At 44.3% G+C, this 17,398-nt stretch overlaps 2 protein-coding genes across 2 annotated transcripts in view; both read right to left on the bottom strand.

Moving 5' to 3' along the window:
* The window catches only part of LOC310772350 (uncharacterized protein), a 36,479-nt gene extending 34,105 nt beyond the window's left edge, over window positions 1-2,374 (bottom strand). Inside the window, exons 1-3 of the mRNA XM_083632130.1 lie at window positions 2,206-2,374; window positions 1,453-1,682; window positions 1-148 (exon numbers count right to left, since the gene is read on the bottom strand). The exon at window positions 1-148 is cut by the window's left edge and continues 527 nt beyond it. Coding sequence (XP_083488256.1) covers window positions 1-148; window positions 1,453-1,607 — 303 coding nt within the window. The 5' untranslated portion in view covers window positions 1,608-1,682; window positions 2,206-2,374. The remainder of the gene's footprint in view (window positions 149-1,452; window positions 1,683-2,205) is intronic.
* A 5,883-nt stretch (window positions 2,375-8,257) lies between these two features.
* Window positions 8,258-12,037, bottom strand: otulina (OTU deubiquitinase with linear linkage specificity a). The gene is made up of 3 exons (XM_083631838.1): window positions 11,901-12,037; window positions 11,552-11,673; window positions 8,258-10,888 (listed from the first exon to the last, which is right to left on the bottom strand). The coding sequence occupies exons 1-3, from the start codon at window positions 12,009-12,011 to the stop codon at window positions 10,378-10,380; spliced, it is 744 nt and encodes a 247-aa protein (XP_083487964.1). The 5' UTR covers window positions 12,012-12,037; the 3' UTR covers window positions 8,258-10,377.
* Window positions 12,038-17,398: the final 5,361 nt, after the last annotated feature.

Here is a 17,398-nt window from a genome sequence, read left to right as displayed (position 1 = left end):
GCTGGGAGACGGCGTTGTTGTTCGTATGCAATGCTTCTGAACGGGTCCGTTCTCCTGAGTCTTAGTAGGCCCGGTCTCTCCGGCCTGCTTCACCTGCACAGTCACAACCTGGTCATCCTTCTTGATGCTGGCCTCATCAATTGTTTTCCTGAGCAACATAACAAAGAGGGCATCAGCAATGTTACATAATACAAAACAATACAACACACAAACCCATCAAGACCCCAGTTACATCACAACTCATGTAGATCTTTAGATCTTTGATGTCTAGAACAGAGACCACCAAATAACAAGACAAGGGCCACCAAAGACCAAAGAGAATATTGTACAGTTAGCTGGGATTTCTTGTACAATTGCACTACTTTCTGTACTGTAGCCTAGGTGGTGGTGCAGGGGAAGCCTATGATCAAAATAGTCCTCCCTATAGAACAGCGATTCCCAACTTTTTCCGAGTCATGGCCCACTTAATGAAAATCTCAGAAATGTCCACGGCCCACATCCGATTGTGAACAGGACAGAGGCCAAATGTGTTCTTAGAGCTTTTAAAAGGAGCTGTCCATCAGCACCACACAGAAACCAGGAACTAAAAGCTTGCAATTAATGCATAATTGATTACAAATTAAATAATGGTATGATTCAATAATGGAGAAATACATTATCATACATTATATATAATGTATGATATTCCCCGCCCCCATTAAGATTGTAATGTTTTGCAAATGATTTGGTGGCCCACTTGGAATACCTTTGCGGCCCACAGAACATTTAATTGTGCTACTGCTAACCTCTAGAGAGTGAACTGATTCCTAGAACACTCAGAGACCTCTGCTAACCTCTAGTGCAGGGATACTCAACTTGCTTTGCCCGGGGGGCATTTTTGAAAAATGACAAAAGGCCAGGGGCCAGTTAAATAATCAACAATAATATATTTTTTTCTGTAGCGGATTGTAGGTTTTTGGGATGTCAGCCGGAGTTTAGTCTCACAATTTTTGTGCACACAGGATACTTAGTTAGGTTAAGTTGGTTGGTTGGTTAAGTACATATACTGTATGTGCCTGGGCAGCGAGCAAACGGCCATATTTGACAATTTAGCTGGAGCTCAGTCAAACTTTATTTAACATTAGTTTTCATTTAATTGCAGCAAATTGAGAGTATCACTGCTCTAGTGAGTGAACTAACTGATTCTTAGAACACCGAGAGGACTCTGGAGATCTTCCAACCCCATGAAGCGAATCATTATTAAGAGCAAGGGTGTCAAATCATGTGCCACTGACAGAAGGCAGAGTTTGCAGGCTGAGCTCCAAACAAAAGTTACACAGATGATTTCACTAACTTTCAGTAACACATTATCAACCAGAGAGATGTTGTGTTGCAGTTGGGACGAAAACCTGACGAATCTCTGCCCTCCATGGTAGATAGTTTGAGACACATGGATTCACATGGTTGTCTCACCTCGTGTCATCGTCTGGTTCAGGACTGCACTGGAAAGCACCCACCACCCCTGTCTCAGCTATGGGCGCTGGGACCTTTGAGACATCTTGCAGCAAACCGCTTCTCTCTTCCACGGTGTCACAGGGACTGTCATCAGGGCAGCAGCAGTTCCCCATCGGCTCCCTCTGTAGTGAGGGTAGCTGTAGGCTGAGTGGTGACCTCTGTCCCGCCTGATGAGTCGCGGCTGAAGCCTGAGATTTCAGCAGTCCATTACGAAGACAGATCAAACTGGCTCTACAGCCAGGAAAAAAACATAGTCATGCCGCATAATATGGGGAATACCTAAAGGCGAAAGATGGGAAGTTGTGCATTGTGAAAGCATTCCTCCTTGTGTGATGTGTAAGGCTACTCATTGGTACAAATGATTAGCTTTACAGGCAGTATCTAACTATCGTGTAACTACGTCTTAATACGCATTTTATTGTGTAACGTTGGCTTACAACGTAACACATCTAGCTGTGGAAGGCTAACGTTAACGTCAACACCAAATAGAGGGAAGTGATAATATGTATTCCATATTAGCAAATTGAACTATTAGGGTATCATTCCCCACTTTTAGCCGAACTAGTGAAAATAATAACGTTACGTTAACCGTCCCTGCAATGTGAGTATTACTGGAAACTCCACAAAGTTTCATGCAGGCGATTTGTGTTTCACGTTTGTTGCTTGTATAAAACAGGCTAGCTAGCCAGCTAGCTAGTATGGTCAACTTACAATACAAACATGCGTGGACAGTGATCGCCGTACGTTGAAATCGCTGCTGTCACTCCTGTGTTCCCTTCAATACTTGCAAAGCCAGTATCGTCTAATACAAGTCATTTCACAAATAAATTATATCAACTGTTTACTGTACTATGGGAAGCAGTCGTTGGTGCGAACCATAGCCTAGCCAGAACAGGGTCACGGCACGGTCCGCATTTTGTCAAAATGACGTCATCCTCATGTACTCAGGAACTGATGCTGCGTTCACGAGCTCCTCGGAAACTCGAAACTTAATCATAAAAGGTGGAGTCTGGCTGTCACACTGTGTGTGTGTGTGTGTGTGTGTGTGTGTGTGTGTGTGTGTGTGTGTGTGTGTGTGTGTGTGTGTGTGTGTGTGTGTGTGTGTGTGTGTGTGTGTGTGTGTGTGTGTGTGTGTGTGTGTGTGTGTGTGTGTGTGTGTGTGTGTGTGTGTGTGTCTGTGTGTGTGTGTGTGTGTGTGTGTGTGTGTGTGTGTGTGTGTGTGTGTGTGTGTGTCTGTGTGTGTGTGTGTGTGTGTGTGTGTGTGTGCTATACAGTATGTTATGCTATATACTGTAGCGATCCAGGTAATCCAGGTAATTACGTGTAATGTGGTGTTTCCGTGTTTAGCTAGGAACTGATGTGTGGGGGTTGTTCCTGGGGGGAACGGTGTATGTGACCATCCTGTAGGAGGCATGGTCAGTCAAGCTGGGGAAAGAGCTAGAGTGGTCGTGTGTGGAGCTAGCAGCAAGGCTACCGCTGGAAGCTAATAGAATGAGCCTGTGAATAAAAGCCCTGTACCAACTACTGTCTCCTGGTTCCTGTGGACGAATACCTGATTCGTTACACTGGTGTCGGAAAGTAAAGCGGTAACGCCTCTGATTCGGTCGAGAGGGGAGAGAGTAAGGAGGAACGACGGAGAAAGTTGGAATCAATGGCTGACGGCTCGAGCGACCTAGCGGTAGCAGGCTAGCTGCGTGTGCTAGCTGCTAGGAGCACCACGTGCGATGGTGCGTGGCGGAGAATGGCCGTCGGGGAATGGGAGGAAAGAGGAGCTGACGACGGGGATCAGCTCGGTGCTGTCGACGGGGATCAGCTCGGTGCTGGCGGGCATGGAAGCCCGTTTGTTGAAAGAAGTCAAACGGCTGTTGGAAGCGACTCCTGCCTGGGCAGTGGAGCTGTGGCGAATGCTGCGGGAGGTGATGCAACGTGTGGACGAGTTGAGCACAGAGGGAGCGCAGTGTGGAGAACGGCCGGAGGAGCCGCAAAAGAGACTGTGTTGGACATGCGGAGAACCGGGCCACGTGGCGAGGTGGTGTCGCAGCGGTCCCGGGGGACGGACCGGGTATGCGGAGCAAAGGTACTGGAGACGGCAGGGAGCCTGCTGGGCATGCGGTGCATTGGGGCACATAGCCAGAGAGTGTCAAGAAGCTGTCGGGGACCGGAGGACAGCGGGAGAGGAGAGACGTGCAGGCGGCGGACAGGTGAGACTTTGTTGGACGTGCCGTTCGCCTGAGCACTTAGCTAGAGACTGCACTGAGAGTGTGAACGCTGGAGGAGACACACAGCCGGGGGAGCAGCCGGAGCAACAGGCAGAGGAACAGCGGAGCAGTGGAGCAGCCTGAGCAGCCTGAGCAACAAGCAGCGGAGCAGTGCAGAGCCGGTCATTCAGGTCAGGAGAGTGTGGACTGTGTGTCCAGATGGACGGGTGTTGCTAACGCCGGAGAAGCCTAGCTGCTCTGCATACCAGCCGGTAGAGGGCGACATCATTATTAGCGACGAGACCATCAGGAGAGCGGGGATCGTTTTGAACAGCCAGAGGGAAGAGAGAGACATCACCTGCAATGCTGTTACAGCCGGGGGAGCGACGCTCGTGTCTCCGGGTGAGCGAGAGGGGTTACCACCGGAGGAGCCGGGCCAACCAAGCCGCTACACACACCCCACGGTTGCTGCGCAGAAAGCCGAGGTGGAGATCGACGCCGGTGGTGTTCGCCCTGCTGTCCTGAACACGCCGCCCCCTGGGGGAGCGGGACGGGGGGACGGGCGAGTGCAAGACCTGGAGGATGAGAACGTGACTATGGAGGATGTCGATCTGGAGGAGTGGATACGCAGACAGGCGGAGGACGCTAGCGTTGGGCCGGTGGTGCGCAGGTGGGTGGCGGCCGGATGCCGGCCTCGCCTGGAGGAGATGTACATGTGTTCGGGTACCACGAAGGGACTGTGGGAGTTGTTTCCGGACCTGAGGGTGAGGGAGTCGGGGATTCTGGGGTTGGATGGGCACGGGAAGAGTGGCAGCGTCGTGGTGGTGCCCAGCTGCCTGCGGGGATTGGCGCTACGGGGGGCGCACAGGGGCCGCAGAGGTCAGGGGCATCGCGGGCCTGAAGAGACACTCAGCCGCCTTTGTCGAGTTTTCTACTGGGTACAGATGAAGGGTGACGTAGAGGACTACTGCCTTCGCTGTGTCGACTGTAATGTGCTTCAGATGGGACAGAAGCTATAAAAGGGGTGATGGAAATGATGGTTGAAGTGAAGTGGGATAATGGGAGTAAGGAAAAAAGAAATGATGTCAATGTGATGGGTTTGAGTTAAATTGAAAATGAGTGTAAAGAAAAGAGGGAAAACGTAAACGGGTTATTGAGTCGAATGTAAATGTGTGTAAAAAGAAAAGGGCTATTGGAATGGGAATGTTAACTGAAAGGTGGGTTGAATTTAAAGGAATGGGAAAAGAGGAAGGGAATGAAAAGAAATGTAATTGGTGGTGGTGGAACGAAAATTAAGAAGTGGTGAAATAATAAGAGACTATTTGGGGGAATGCAAAAAATGTAAGTGTTGGTGTGTTTTGGTACAGGGGGGATATGTGTGGGTTGTGGGTGTCGCGTGGGCGCGACTTCTTGTTGGGTGAGGGGTATGTAGCGATCCAGGTAATCCAGGTAATTACGTGTAATGTGGTGTTTCCGTGTTTAGCTAGGAACTGATGTGTGGGGGTTGTTCCTGGGGGGAACGGTGTATGTGACCATCCTGTAGGAGGCATGGTCAGTCAAGCTGGGGAAAGAGCTAGAGTGGTCATGTGTGGAGCTAGCAGCAAGGCTACCGCTGGAAGCTAATAGAATGAGCCTGTGAATAAAAGCCCTGTACCAACTACTGTCTCCTGGTTCCTGTGGACGAATACCTGATTCGTTACAATACTATGCTATATATAAGTGTGTGTGTGCGTGTGCGTGTGTGTGTGTGTGTGTGTGTGTGTGTGTGTGTGTGTATGTATACATATATAGGGATATATATATATATATATATATATATATATGTATACATATACATACGGTGTAGTAGCCTCCTTCATCCTACAGTATTACAAACTGAAATGTTATTTGCATATTCCCATATTTGTAAACAGCTTGCCTCATCTAAGCAATATCACAGGAGAGATAGTGCTGTTGTTGGCTAATATCGTCACTGCTGTGATTTGGTCGTAGGCACGAGGCCGCAGGGCGAGTGCCGAAGATAATCACAGCAGTGCCGATATTAGACAACAATTAGAAGTCTATGTTACCCCATATTGGTGAGAGGGAGGACAGCCTTCTTATATCACGCCAGGCTTGTGTCTATAGTCATATTATCACCAATAGAAGTTCTGATCTTCTTTCATTCTGAAGTAAACAAAAGAGCACTTAAGGGCTGATTAACCTGAGGATTCTAGGTTGTGAAGCTAATTGGTAAAACCTAATAGGGAGGGACTGATAAAACACCTTTTTCCACTGTCTTCATAAGTCTAGCCAGACTCATATGAGTTGTTTTCCCCTATTCCAGATAAAAGTTCAAATCCAACCATTTATTTCTTTAATTATTTTTCTTCGACACAAGATTGGAAGCATCTGAAATACATAGAAGTTTAGGCAGAGCACTAATTTTAAGTAATGAGATCCTCCTAACATAGAACATTTGTACAGTTTAATCACATTTTAATCTGGATTTCCCCACTAAAACTCCTGAGACCCCTGGGTCATTACATTTGGGCGTTTCTACACTATAATACTTCATTCTGCTGAACTTAGTCCTGTTGTCCTGACCTGAGCCACACATTGGCAAATAAACTCATCTGAAGGAAAGGAGGAGGACAGAGGGGAGAGAAACAACAGGAAAACAAAGATAGGCCGAGCTTAAAGAGCCAAGCTAAAAAGGGGAAAGGGATGGGAGTCTCTTTAAAGAGAAAAGTCCCCCCCCCCCCTTCATCTTCTTCCAAATGAGATTCAAGCTGGGCAGTGTGAATTCTAGGTGTCGGGGAAGGAAGGGGGTGGGGGTGGGGGGTGGGGTGCACAGGGCCATGATGCAGACTTGCAGGGAGTTTCTGTCCTTGTCAAGTTTTTCTCATCTTCAATGAGGCTCCTCCATACATGGTGGGACTACTCTGATATTCCTTATGATGTTCATGGCTCTGTTATTGGGGGACTCTGAGACATTTACCATCCCATCACAAAGAAAATGCAAGTTTGTTTCACAGTCACACCATCTTTGAAAAACAAAACTATCGCAGCACCATATATGTCAGGTCTGTGTTGAGCTCTGTCAATCTCATAATAGGAAAATTCCTTATAGTAATAATAAGTAACACGCCATGTTTACATATACCGATAGGGCCTTCAAAATGGATTCAAAGATACATGGGTTTCAAAAAAGGTTTAAATTCATGACACTTCTCCATTGTTATACCAGAGGTTTTTACAGATAATTATTTGACAAACAGTAGGCTAAATCAGAAGGAAAACTAGAGGGCACTGGGTAGAGTGCTGCATTCCTCCACCACAGCATGTTACGTGATTCCATTTGGAGCTTAGGTGCCTTTTTGAGACTGGCTACCCCCATTGCCATGCCTCGTTTTGGCCAGTGGGCATGGACATTTAATTAGTTCATACTTGGCCCATGACCAGCCTTTTAGTCCAGGCATTTTACACAAATATGTGGGTCAACCTCACACTAATTGCAACAAAACCAAACTCAACTGATTTTGTATCCTCAATATGTCCTCAATGAAGGAAAAAAGTGTTAAGGAAATGTATGAAGGGAAAGTTTTGAAAATGACCTAAATATGATGGTAGCCTAAGGAAGCCTTTTTTTTTTTTTATGTGCCATAAATCTCATCACTTATATCCTGTATGTGTTTTTTGCTTCAAGGAGAAAAAATAAATTAATAAATTAATTAAAAAATAAATGTTAAAAAATAAATAAATAAACGTTTTTGGTAGCATCATATAGGTCATTTTCAAAATTTTCCCTTCATACATTTCCTTAACACTTTTTTTCCTTCATTGAGGACATATTGAGGATACAAAATCAATTGAGTTTGGTTTTGTTGCAATTAGTGTGAGGTCAAGTGACATTTCTACTGGACTATTTCTACAAAGTTTTGTGGTGTTACATGAACTGTTTAGAAGTCAGGTGCCTTTCTGTGATTGCCACACCCCCTTTTGGCCAGCAGGTGTGGAAAGCTAATCAGACTAAGTTGCCCCAAGACCTACCTAATTACCATGTTTTGTGGTGTTACCTGAATCCGTGTGGAAGTTATTGTATGTGCATTTTTGTGATTGGCCATGGTCATTGCCATGCCTCCTTTTGGCTAGTGGGCATGGAAAGTTAATCAGTTTATCCTTGGCCCATGACCAACCTTTCTGTAAACTTTTGTGGTGTTACAGGAATCCGTTTGGAAATTTAGGTGCCTTTTTGTGATTGAACACGCCCATTACATGCCCCCTTTTGGCCAGTGGGCGTGAAAAGTGATCTAAGTTGGCCCATGACCAAACTTTCTGCTAAATTTCATGCAAATCCATTCCTAACTTTTTGACATATCCTGCCGACAAACGGGGGCGAAAACATAACCTCCAGCCAACTGGCCAACTCCATTAACCTTGCAAAGCACCTTCTCAAAGAAGTGGACAACAACATAATAAAGCAAATCCATGTTTATTTTCCAGCACACTTCAATCAGCTTATAGAAATTATAAAAAAAAAAGTCATATCTTGCATAATATAATATTAAGTCTTGTCTATAAAATATTCACACTGCAGCCAGTTTTGTTTCACAATTTGTGCCAGATATTGGCAGTCCCTGCAGGGCTTGAAATTCATGTTGCAAAATAGGGGAGAATTCCACCCTTATGTTCTTCAGATAGGGGGATTTATATACTTTTTTGGGGGGGGGGGGGGGGGGGGATTTATTCGGTCGCCTGCTAAAAATGTTGGTCGTTTGAAGCCAGATTTATAGGAATATCTCATTTTAAATTAACATTAGGATTAGACGGTTGTGATGTAATTCAGTCTTAACCAACAATATTTGGTCTTTTCCTCACTCACTCCCATGTCACCACCTGCTCTCCCTGCAGGGCTTGAAATTAACCTTTTTTTTTTTATCACCAGCCAATATTGCTGCCAGATTTTAAAGTTACCAGCCAATTAGAATTTCCACTAGCCAAAATGCTTTTCTTTAAATAAACTAGAATATGAGTGCCACTGGGTTAATTAAAGCATAAGTACAAATAAGTTATAGCATAATGAATGAATCTATAAAAATACAGTATTTCACTGATAAATTGTAATTTCAAATCGTGTACAAATAAGATTTTCTTTTTTTTACATGTAAATTGGTAGGAGGGGAGCACTTCAAGTGTGATTACCCTGTGTTAATCCGGAACTGACTGTATGTAGCTTTATTTTTTATAAATAATTAAGACTCTTATACACCTGGCCCCCAAAATGTCTGTGCACGTCTCGGGCTGCATCTTCCTCTCAATGCAGCAACTCACTTGCATGTTTCACTCGCGTTTCTTTTTCTCTTCTCCTCCTCTCTCTCACCAGCATACCACAGCAGGCGGCTATAGATAAGACACTATCAGGCACACATTGTCGGAGAGAACAGTTGAACACCCCCCTAACGAATTCATCGCCACACTGGCTGAAATAAGTTACCACCCCTCCCACCACAAGGACAATCTTGCAACTAGAAAATGAATGCGCTTACGCAGACTGTGCAGCGATAAGCGTGACTTTATGTGTAGGGCATCCGACATTAAAATGAGGTTCTTGGAAAGGGGATATGGACGTCGCTCTGTCTCATGCGTATAAACGCGCACTCCACTCCCACAGAGACATGCTGTTGGAAGCAAAAAAAACAGACATCTCCAGGGTCACTGCCACACTTCAATACTCCCCCCTGTCCAAACAAATCAGAAGAAGCCTGCTCAAACACTGGAGAGTGCTACAAGTTCATGGTAGCTTCACCGACCCCCCCAGGATTGCTTTCAGATATATATGTCAATGTTTCAGACACAACCCCAATACGAGAGACAGTCTGGTCAACACCACACCCTCTCCAAATAACACACAGCGCACTATTGACTCTCTGCCTCCCCCCATTGGACACTTCCCATGCGCACACACTGCTCATGCTGCCCACAGATGCTCAAAATCAACTCATTTACAACCCCGGACAGACGGACTGTCACTCTAAAACACCTCCCCACCTGCGCATCACAGGGAGTAATATACACCTTTAAGTGTCCCTGCCAACTCCTCCTATGTGTAAAGTTTCATATTAAAATGTGCATGATAAAGGTCCATGATAAAAGGTCCAAATACCTTATGAAAGTGCCTTTGATAAGAGAAAGTAGCAGTGAGCCGCCTGGGCGACGGTACCACATAATAAGAATATACCATGAAGAAGAAAGGCCCTGTAAAACTAGCCCAGGCTAAACGTTCAGATAGGACTGGCCGTGTTTGGGTATTTTAGCTCGCAGCTTTTTCACCAGCAATAACGTCACTTCCCAGAGTCTGGTAAGGAAACGGCTATAGTGAATGATTAAAACAAGATGTCTCCAGAAAGATAAGAAGTTTGACTTGTGGTTTCAGCCATTAAACAGAGTGGAAACAGCACTTCATCATTTGTAGCAGCAGTTGAAACATAATTTTGATAGAATATTGTCAAAAAAGTGGTTGGGTTTGGCGTCGGTGACGCTAAATCTCTGCTCCTATCTTCCAAGAAGCTCATTTTCTGTCTTGTTTACCCTTTATGAATTCAAAATATGCGGGAATTCACAAAAATATGTGCAATTCCCGCAATCCCACGCCCAATTTCAGGCCTTGCCCTGTGTGAAACCACTGTGATTTAACATTCACTTTTCACTCTATGGACTTCAGCTCCTGCAGATGCTGAATCAGTTCCTGCGGCAATCCAAGTTCCAGCACTATATCCATACAGCACTGCAGTAGCTGGTTTAGCTCTTCCCCCAACCAGCCCTCACTGGAGCTCAAATGGTGGGTTTGTGGCTGGTGAGGAGGATCTGGATCCAGGTCCATTTTTTCTCTTCCACTGCAGCAGTCTGCCTTTTGGCACGCTTCTCCCCTAGAGCCCGGTCCCGCCTGGGCGACCCCCACGTCCTCTCCCCTACACCCCGGCCCTGCCTGGGCGACCCCCACGTCCTCTCCCCTACACCCCGGCCCCGCCTGGGTGACCCCCAGGTCCTCCATGCTCTCTGAGACGTCGGTCACACTGGGAGAAGGGTTCTCCAGAGCCTGCTTAATTGCAGCCATGATCGTGTCCTCATGCTGTCCAATCCGCTGGAGCAAGGCAGTCACCGAGGCTGGGACGGACCTTTCCGGATGCTGGATCTGGCACCAGCACGATACAGCACTGTGACACGTGGGACACAAAGAGGCAACAGTTTCAGATACAATGGGAGAGAGAAGTGACTGGGCCATGTGCTGTGTGGAACAAAAAAGAGGCTTCAATAATGGCCAGTACAAAGAGGCTCATAATGTTTACTTTATGTACAAGAGGGGTGCACAGCGGTGGCACACAATTGCTCAAATGTGCATGCTCAGAACAGCGTACGAAGCACAGCGCTAAAAATGAACGCGTGAAGCACACGATATTTCTAGTCTTTACCAAAGACCATCATACCTAGAAGTGTGACTTAGCTCTACTTCTTAAAGAGAGCATTAACACATTATTTCAAGCTGGTCTCTGCCTTGTACACAGCTTTGAAAGATTTGGAAAAAGTGAGTTGGGGAGGTATGTGTCTTTGATAACAGATGATCATCCATTTTTACTTAGGGGTGGATACACTTCTGATCCCAAAGCATTTGACATTGCCAAAAGGTGAAATATCAGCCTTGACATCACTGATGGAGAAGGTTTCAGCCAATAAAGAGAAGTGTACCAGTATGAGTATAGTATAGAAGCCTAACCATATTCACAGCTAAACAAGCATAGCTTAGTGCTGATTTACTGTAGTGAATGGCGAGGAAGAACAACTACAACATAATTTTGAAGATGAATAACATTTGTGGTTACCTTACAATTCCTTTGAGGCGGCCGACACTCACAGTCTTGGCTGCTCCTTCCCTGTATCCAAGGTTGAAACCGGCTTGGAGTGACACCGCCGACCCGGCGTCAACACCATCCACATAACCATCCTGTCCACACAACACAGTCAGGCTCATTCAAAAGGGAACGGTTAGCGTTTTCCAGAGCAAACACACAACAGAACATTCATATAACAAATTATAATAACGTTATTATAAGTTTGAGGATTGCAGAGACAAGCTGGCAGGCTGAAAATGAGCTCTGTAACATATAACGACACAAAACGTAGTTTTCGAATCTTCCTCGCTATGTTAGTAATGCATTTAGCTAACGTTACCCTGACTCGCTTCTTCATGTTGGACTGCCACTCTTTACTTTGCAGGCTCAAGTCGTCCCCGTCTTCGTCGAAGACATCTTCACTATTGGAAACAGACTTAAGCCAAGACATGGTGAGTCTAAAATTTTACTTTTGGCAACGACGAACTCTTGACGTTTAGCTACGTTAATGCATTTAACAAGCATCAGTAGCGAGCTACCTGAGAAGGGTCCAGCTCCGGCCGGAGGCAGTACAGAGCAGGCCCTACAGAGCACGCCCCCTAAGTACTGAGCACGCCCAGTCTCGTCTAGTTTCCTACATCCACTTCAGCAGCCGTATAGTCTGGGCACCTTCCACCCCGCTTTTTGTCATGGGGCGTAAACCACGGAACCAGAATGAACACCGGAAGGCAGTGCGCCAAAAAACATCTGTGTTGCTGTTAGCTTGATGTCTCTTCCCTCGATTAATTGTCTGATGCAAAGCTTCTGTATTGGCTTAAAAGATGTGAGATTGTGAATCCGCAATGTTTCTAAAAGAACTTCGGTACGTCCATCTTTTGTTTTGTTGTTTGCCGTTCTGATACTTGGGTCAAATTGTCAAGTTAACGTGAAAGTTGACGAGCTAGAAACGCTGCCATCCGGTCTAGGGCGGGCTCTAGGCCGGAACCAGTAGGGTGACAAAATCAATTGTGGGCGGCAGCCAGGCTCTTTCTCGCCGAGAAGAGCCTGGTGACGCGAGGTTAGCAGCCGTAGCGAGGGTCTGACTATGGGCGTGCTCTGTACGTAGGGGGCGTGCTCTGTACGTAGGGGGCGTGCTCTGTACTGGCAGGGTACGTCATCATAGTGCGCAAAGTGTTTTTGTTTTTTGTTTTACTTTTTCCTCTCTCTTTTTTACCCCCACCACCCCAAATAGTACACAACACTTTTCATTATAAAAGTTGCAATGTTTCACAATAGTAAATTAAATTGTACAACAAATAATAAAATGTAAGTAAAGAAAGCAGACGTTTCTTCTATGGTGAGTTGAAAATGTGTGAACCCATGGTGTATACTGCCATCTATCGGCGTCAGATGTCAGATACTAGTCTTTGACCTGCAGGGAGCGCTACATCCTTTTAGAAAAGTGACTGCTGCCTAGAGACACATTACATTACACTATCACTGCTAGAGGCGATGCACAACATAACCCAGTACAAATATACTGTACACAGGTGCATGCTTGCTTAGGTCAACAGAGAATGTGATATCAGTCCAAATCCATCCAACCCTAATTAGTGATCGAATTAAACACACCGAAAACGAGCATTATTTCCATTATTTATTTGTAGACTTATGATTTAGACTGGATCTAATATGGACGAGAGATTATTTTAAAGTGGTTGATCAATAGTGATATAAAAACAGTAAACTAAAAAATAAAAGGGTATTCAAAAGGCAGTCTCTTATTGCAACTCATAACTGGTCAAATAAAATGTTAGAGGAGTGTTGTTGAATGTAGCTGCAGTATGTCAGCTTGTGTCATCAATGTAACTTTTATTAATTTGCATCCAGCCAAACGAATCAAATCAAATGACTTTTAGGCTTGAATTTCCAAAGCTGAAGTAAACACTTAATTCTATTGCTATTCCTATTCCTTTATGAAATGATAAACATAAATAAAACAATTAAAAAAGAAGACATTGTTATTATTGTTATTATTATTATTATTATTATTATTATTATTATTATTATTATTATTATTATTATTATTATTATTATTATTATTATTACTTTTTGCTATTTTAAAATGCATGTATGCATTTTAAGATAGAACATCTACATGTTCTCTGCAATAGGCTATATTTCTGAAAAATGATCTACAACTGAATCAATAAAATATTTAAAAATTTAACATTTCCAGGGTTTTTTAATTACAAATAAAAGTAGCGTATATGGTCAGCAACATTTGTTGCGGTGCTCCAAATTGTGACTCATGCTTTCTTATCAAACACTTGAGCGTCCATACAGATGTTTAGTGCAGGTTGAATGAAGTGGCTGTTCAAATCACTGTCCAGAGCATCTTTACAGCGTCCTGTTTAAGTTTTCATCCATCACGACAAACACATTACTCATTCATCAATAATGCACCTCGCCTCCCTCTTTCTCACTGTTGAGAAGCGAGAAGGAGAAAAAAATACTTGTTTTATTTTCAGATTGTCTCATTCTTCATGCCATGCTTTATGGAAAACACAAGAGAGATGGGAGGGTGGGCAAATGCATTTCACCTAGCTGGAATGCATTTGCAGCTGCCGGACAACAATGGCCTTGAGAATACTGTCTGAGAGGCCACAGAGGAGTTGTCTCTGTTGTGGAAATGGAGTCGGCCTGCACTATAGCCACACCTTCAGTCGCCCTCGCTCAGAGAGCAAAACAAGCAGCACAGGGCAATCACCTGACACATTTCCATCCAATTTCCACCGCCGAATGTGTTCATTTTCAGGCTAATGGCATGTCATTTTGCTGGAGCCTTTCGTCAAGAATTAATCCTGGAATCAAAACAGATTTTCCGGGGAACAATCTTCCATCAAGTATTGATTTTTTTACACTCACAGAGCCTGTACTCCCTAATTTAACCTGACAGCCAGCAGCACAATGGACTGGGAGCACCTTGGCATCTGCACAGAGGGAACTCTCCCCTCTCTCCCTCTCTCTCTCTCTCTCTCTCTTTCTCTCTCTCTCTCTCTCTCTCTCTCTCTCTCGCTCTCCCTCTCTCTCTCTCTCTCTCTCTCTCTCTCTTTCTCTCTCTCTCTCTCTCTCTCTCTCGCTCTCCCTCTCTCTCTCCATGAAGAGAAAGAGAGATAGAAAAGAGCAAAAAAGAAGAACTCCCGGACGTACAAAACAAAGAGCATTGGTTGCAGAAAACACAGGAATAAAGCTTCCGTCTCTCTGTTTTACCTCTAATTATGTTTTCAAGTATAGTGCAACTTGGGCAGGTAAGGCTGAGAGAGAGTGGAAAGGGGAGAGAGTGTTGTGTGTGGCCATCAGCTATCATTATGGGCCTGTTGACATCTCTCTATCTTTGAGTGATTCTCATCTGTGATTTCCCCCCAGCCATTTTCCACAGAGGCACCGAGAGGGTTCCATCATGGCCCCATAAAAAGGCCAAAGTGTCCGTACAGGGCCTCGCTAATAAGAAAGCAAAGATGTCTCTCTCCTCTTCCAGACATAATGCTCTCTTGATGCCTTCAGATATACAATCTCTCTCTCTCTCTCTCTCTCTCTCTCTCTCTCTCTCTCTCTCTCTCTCTCTCTCTCTCTCTCTCTCTCTGCTGTAAGTATAGGCTACTATACCGGAGAGGTCAGCTGAATAAGAGGACGATGGAGAGGTTCACATTTCCCCCCCACACAAATATCTCATCAGAGAGCAGCAGTTATATTTTGAAGGATCAGGTCTGGTCATTTCCCTCTATAGCTCTTCAAGCTGCATGACATGTGACCTCATAACCATATGCAGAAGAGTTGCACTTATCAAAGGGGTTTTTCCACCCGATGCTTAAACAGTGCTTACAGTGTTCATCTTGTACTTTTGTACTCAGTGATCTAGTGTGGTGGTAGTTGCTTTGGTCACTCCACAGGTTATTAGGCCTATTTTTTTCACATATTCGCCACACGTTTCCTTGCCTATATTCTGCTGGTGTGTTTATGCCTTGTGTCTTTATAATGGCAAATGAAGAATGCTGAGGTTTAGTGAGGTAATGCCGTATATAATTAAAGTCTAAATATTATACTTAATGGAGCTCAGGAGTCGTGTATACATGTACATTCCTGAAAATGACCTTCATATTCCTTTTATGCCGCTAAAAGCCATGTTGCCTCATACTGGATGTGAACTTTACATAATGAGGTGTTATGAATCATTTTCTCACTTTATCTCCAACCATAGGAATCTAAAGTGTAATTGCCCGAGGCCGGTGGGAATAAGTTTGAGGTGTGACAGCTGCTGCTGTTACAGACTCACCTGTGTGGTTGTGAGAATTGTGGAAAGATTTCAGCACTAAGCCAGACACTGAGGTCCAGTGCGAATGCTGATAAACAGGGACATCACCAAACTAAGGACATGCATTCAAACCTGGGCCCGGCGCAAAGTGAAATGAACTATGGTCGATGCAACCTGCTGCTCAAGTCAGACAGCCATCTCCATCAGCCAAACGTTGTCCTGGGCTATTAACTCCTCTACCTGTAAATACATCACACACTGTCTCATTGCTAATAACCTGAAAATAAATCAATAATAATAAACAGAAACAGAAACAGCTAAAGCAAAGGGGTTCATATATATATATATATATATATATATATATATATATATATATATATATATATGTATATATATATATATATATATATATATATATATATATATATATATATATATATATATATATAAACAGAAGGAGAAACAACAGCTAAAGCAAAGGGGATCATATGCATGGACAGGCTCAATTGCATGTGAGGATTGGTAATTGCACCCCCAGAGGCATCTGGGTGTGCAGAGGAGATGCCTCGGCAGCTATGGGCTTCACAGTCAGTGTAGCAACATCTCAACCTTGAGGAGGAAGTGAAAAGTATAAGGCGGAGGAGAGGAGGAGTGGGTGAGGGATATACAGACAGGTCATTTACCCTGAACATCGGCCCACCGCGCGCTGTCTGAAAGATAAGCAGAGTGAATGCTTCATGCCTGATGGAAAACAAAGGCAGCAATTTAAAGCCATCTGCATCCAACACATGCATTCTCTGCCTCCACCTCTCTCTCTCTGTGTCCTGACTGATATTGAAACATAATCCATTTGGAGCGCCAAAACATGTCATAATATTTCTATTCAACCCTCCCTTTCCCTTTCAGGACAATTTCAGGTGGTTGCAAGTTGAACAGGGATGTTGTATTTCAACAAGTCAGACAGTCAGCTGAAACTGCAAACTGGGTCCCCAGTTTGCTTCTTTCTCAGGATATATATAGAGAGATATATAGAGATATAGATATATATATATATATATATAGTATATATATATATGGTATATATATATATATATATATATAGAGAGAGAGAGAGAGAGAGGGAGAGAGAGAGAGCGAGAGAGAGAGAGAGAGAGAGAAGGGGGAGAGAAAGGAGAGTATTGGTTCAGATAGCCTACTTTAAAATCTTTCTTAAGGTTAGCTCAGCTGCGTATGTTTGTCATTGTCACATTGTCAAAAACAAGGAAACACCTATTTCTTTTCCTTTAATTTCCTTTCCTTTTGGTTTCCTTGTAGGGTGAGTGAGAATAAGCATAGGCTATAATCACAACAGCTTGGGTTTGAATCCTCCAACTACACTGCAACACACCTATGCTGATGATACTCTATGTGAATTACAAGGGTGACCAATTCAGTGACCAGTAAGTGGGTCATGGATGACATTAGGCTTTTGGATGTTAAAAAGGTTGCCACCAGCCCCCCAATATAACATTTCAGAATACCAAGTCATTGGGAGTCAACACCAT

The sequence above is a fragment of the Poromitra crassiceps genome (assembly GCF_964638095.1).
Source record: "Poromitra crassiceps genome assembly, chromosome: 2".
Taxonomy (NCBI): Eukaryota; Metazoa; Chordata; class Actinopteri; order Beryciformes; family Melamphaidae; genus Poromitra; species Poromitra crassiceps.
Note: the sequence above shows the minus strand (reverse complement) of the source record. Positions and strands in the feature narration are given on the sequence as shown.